Source organism: Plectropomus leopardus, unplaced genomic scaffold, assembly GCF_008729295.1.
Source record: "Plectropomus leopardus isolate mb unplaced genomic scaffold, YSFRI_Pleo_2.0 unplaced_scaffold23038, whole genome shotgun sequence".
NCBI lineage: Eukaryota > Metazoa > Chordata > Actinopteri > Perciformes > Serranidae > Plectropomus > Plectropomus leopardus.
In genome coordinates, this window is record NW_024624979.1 from 1 (window position 1) to 4,120 (window position 4,120).

Below are 4,120 nucleotides of genomic sequence, written 5' to 3' on the forward strand. Positions count from 1 at the left end.
GTTGTATTTAATATTACAGTTACTGTCAGTGATTTCTGTAAATTGGATATACTGGAGAATGTGAAGAAATGAATGGGAAAAATTATTTTGGTGGCAGTGATTCACTGGTTTCCATTTCTCTTTGAAAATGGATTTACTACTTTACGTTATTCATGGATATTTTGCAATGAAATTCTGCAAAAATGATGCAATGATTTTACATTTGATTTGCAAATTGTAACGATGTTTTATAAAATTGAGAAGAACTGAAATAAATTGTATGGCCACTGATCCAGCACTGAGCTTGCCTGGGAACATCAAAATTAAATTAAATGTATCGTGAGTACACTTTGAATGAATGACAATGACAATTTGCTCAGCGAAATTGTTCTTGCAAGTTGGAAAGGCACTTACAAACATATTTTACCATACAACCTCTCTGTATACAGCAGATCTATAGTTGTCTTATTGATATAGAAAACAATGTTTCACCTTCACACCCCCTTAAAATGAAACATTTTTGTGTCATTTACAGTTTAGCTCTTTTTTAGAGGGGCATTCATTTCTGAACGGTTTATTCAAGACTTCTGTTATGATTGTCTTGGATTATACCGAGTATTGTGAAGCAGATCCCTTGCTGTAACGAAAATGAATGCAAGAGGAGCAGTAAAATTAGCCGAAAAATTTGTTTTTTAAACACAAAAGATTTTTTAATTTTTGGCAGAACAAGTTCAAGGTAATTAGCAAACAGATGCATTAGCAAGTTTCAATTTGGTGATATTGACCCTCATTCAACCAACATTTTTAACATATAGGACCACCGACTGCTGTCCCTGGAGACCCGAAAAATATATTACTCAATAACAACAACAGGAAAGTTACAGTTAATATACATATTGTGTAAAAGTAAAATGTTTAATTTTCTTTGGTAAAAATTGCAACTTCTACAATCTGAACAATCCACATTAGTACTGAAAATATTAGCATAATTTAATAATAGTATCATTTAATTTCAATAATTTTAAATAAATGTGTTTTATATATGTTATGGTAAAACTGTTATCTTTGTTTAATTGAAGGAAATTTTGGCACATCCAATCACAGTTCAACAGAAAAAGGCCCAAGACTGGAGCCTTGGGGAGCTCCACATCATTTTGACTCACTCAGATAGATAATTACTCATGTACACAAAATGGCTTCTGCCCCACAGACAGGGATGGTTCGGGGCTGTGCCAGAAAGTCTCAGAAATTTTTCCAGACTGTCTGGTTTGTCAGGAGTGGTCTGTCAGGACTGTCTGGTCTGGCAGCATATTGTTGTTGTTGTAGAAAGTACCCTGGTGCTTCTGGGATGTCCTACTTTTGTATTTGCTTTGTTTGTCAAAGCACTTTGTAGAGATGTGGTTCTGGCAGCAATGATGCAAACACACACATATATATATAGGGACCAAGTTCGTATTGAAGAATTTAAGACAGATTATGCTTTGTTTGTGACAAATGTAATTGTAAATGCAATAAAACTGATAGTTCGAATTTTTTAAAGTCAGGTTATATGAGTTTATTTTCCATAGTCAGTGTGTAACCAACCCATTCTTATTCATGTCAGTTGTTACTCTCACAGTTTAGAGAAGCAGAAGGGAGAACCACCACAACAGGTAAGCAATGTACAATTCAGGATAGGGATTAGCAGCAAAACACATTTAGGCACTTACAAATGGTCTACCAAATAAAAATCAATGTTTCTCAAAGTGGACGCTGTACTGAGAATATTTTCACTGCTTGACTATGGGGTCAGGCAGCCCTTCCCTTTGGCACTACATTTTGTCAAACATAGAATTTTCTTATTCCTACACATAAGCTCAATTTTATGCAATCTTTGTTATAATCTTTTCTTCAATTAATTATTATAGTTATTTAATAGGGTAGTTATCTCTGTAAGCCATTTTTGGCATCTAACCTCTCCCGCACAATGTTTAAACTCTTTCTTTTTCATTTTATGTCTTTTCTGCACATATGAAAATAAAAATAAACTAAACTAAACTATTTTTGCCACATGCTGTATTATGCTGCAAGTCAGCAGTTCATGTCAAAAAGTGCTGTTACACAATCAGACTGAAATGAAATGTCAAAGGTATATGCTTGTGTCTCTCAAGGTGGCTCAAACAAAGAAATGAAAACAGCTGTGGTTAGATGCATTAAAGAAATAAACACACTACTTGTTAGACTAAGACAACATAGCATTTGTAATGAACATTTTTCTCATGAGGATTATGTTAAACTACTGCTAAATAAGAGAAAGACATCCTGAGGGCCACTGCTATACCCAACCTGGGTGAGCATCCAGCCCAACCTGAAAAGTTTATGTAAAACAGGAAGCTCTCCCCAGTTAAGTTAAACTTGTCTGGTTGCTCTTTTGGTTGAAACTCCTCTGACTTGCAAAGAGAAATGCAAGCAGCATAGTTGTATGAGAGCTGTGGAGTGAACCATACGTAACGTCAGAGGCAGCAAAAATGCTGAAAAAACTCTTTAATATCCTGGTCTTTTTTTCTTGCCTCAGTGTGACATGTTTTTTTGTGCTTCTAGTCTACAGCAAAGACAACACCTTATTTATTTTTACAAAGCCACAACGTATGGCAAATGGAAACAACATACTTTACCGGTGGATAAATGAACTTGTTCAACTGGAGAGTAAGGCTTCAAATGCCAGCCAAGAGGAGACACAGATGTCACCCACAAATGTGACTTTGGGACCCTGCCCTGACACCCCACCAAATCTTTTGGGTCCAATCCATGTGGAGTTTAACTCTACATTAACTTTGGATGAGGTGAGAAAGGAGGTTGGTTTTCCTCTTCAGGAAGGAGGACGATACAAACCACCAAATTGCACTGCAAAACAGAAGGTAGGTGACTGCATGGAGAGACAAATGAAAAAATGAACAGAATAATAACTATAACAGTTTAATGTGATTTTAGATTCCTGGAATCTATTTAAAAAACCCGAATAAAATAATTCAATGGACATTATGTCCAGTTGTATAATGTGATAATAATTTGTCACACATTTTTACATGTCACTTACAGTTTCATCTATTCTCTTTTCTTTAAACAAAATCAAATGAAAAAAAAAATCTGAAAGAGATAAGTTATTAAAACAGACAGGACACTGACAGGGCACTTTTTATGTGCTATGAACACAATTACTCATATTACAAAAGTTAAAATGATTTTTGCACACCATTTAAACATAAAACTGACTTAAAGGGATAGTTTGGATATCTAGAAGTGGGATTGTTTGGGTATATATCCATAGGCAGTGTATTACCTGCAATGCATGTGGCGACCAGCCTGGTGAGCACTAGTTTAGAGAAGGATCCAGGAATACTGCCATGGAGGCTAAGCAATGTACTGTAGTGGACTGGCCTGACAGCAAAACAGATTCTAGCCACCTAAAAAAGGACTGACCTGAAAAAAAAATCTATGTAATTTTCATATTACTTTGCCACTAGACAGCCCTTTGACTGTGGTAAACCTGACGAACTCTTTGAAACACCAAAGTCAAACAATAACACAATCTAGCCAGTTTAGACAGTGGTAGACAAGTCCCTTGTTTTATGAGGTAAAATCATTGTTTTATTAAAGGAATCTGGTAGCTTTGCAGAGATCATACAGCACCCCCTTTTTCCCCCAGTCGGAACAGGCTTATTCAAAGTAAGGTAAAATGGTGAAAATATTCTAAATAAAGCATTCACTTAAATTGATATCTGCTTTATTTGGTGGGCCTTTATTCTGGTGGCTTAGTTTGTTTTGCTGCTGCCCATGTCCACAACAGTACATTGCTTACCATCCATGGTGATACTTCTGCCTACTGCTCCAAACTGGATTGGTGTCTACTGACATGTACTGTCAATACGTACCTTATACAACTCCACTTCAAAAAATCCAAACTATTGCTTTTCTAATTATATACATTCATGTTAAGGCAAACTGACTTATTTAATTTCTTTAGGTGGCGATCATCATCCCATTCCGAAATCGGCACAAGCACCTTAAGCACTGGCTGTATTACCTCCATCCTATATTGATGCATCAGCAGTTGAACTACAGAGTGTATGTCATCAACCAGGATGGAGATGGAGTCTTCAAC

General features: G+C 36.0%; 1 protein-coding gene across 1 annotated transcript; it reads left to right on the forward strand.

The window, feature by feature from the left end:
* Window positions 1-2,486: 2,486 nt before the first annotated feature.
* LOC121966086 (beta-1,4-galactosyltransferase 2-like) lies at window positions 2,487-4,117 on the forward strand (the record flags this gene model as incomplete). Its single annotated transcript, XM_042516187.1, has 2 exons — window positions 2,487-2,876; window positions 3,983-4,117. Coding segments are annotated over exons 1-2 (525 nt in total), but the record flags the coding sequence as incomplete, so codon positions are not given.
* Between the last annotated feature and the right edge of the window lie 3 nt (window positions 4,118-4,120).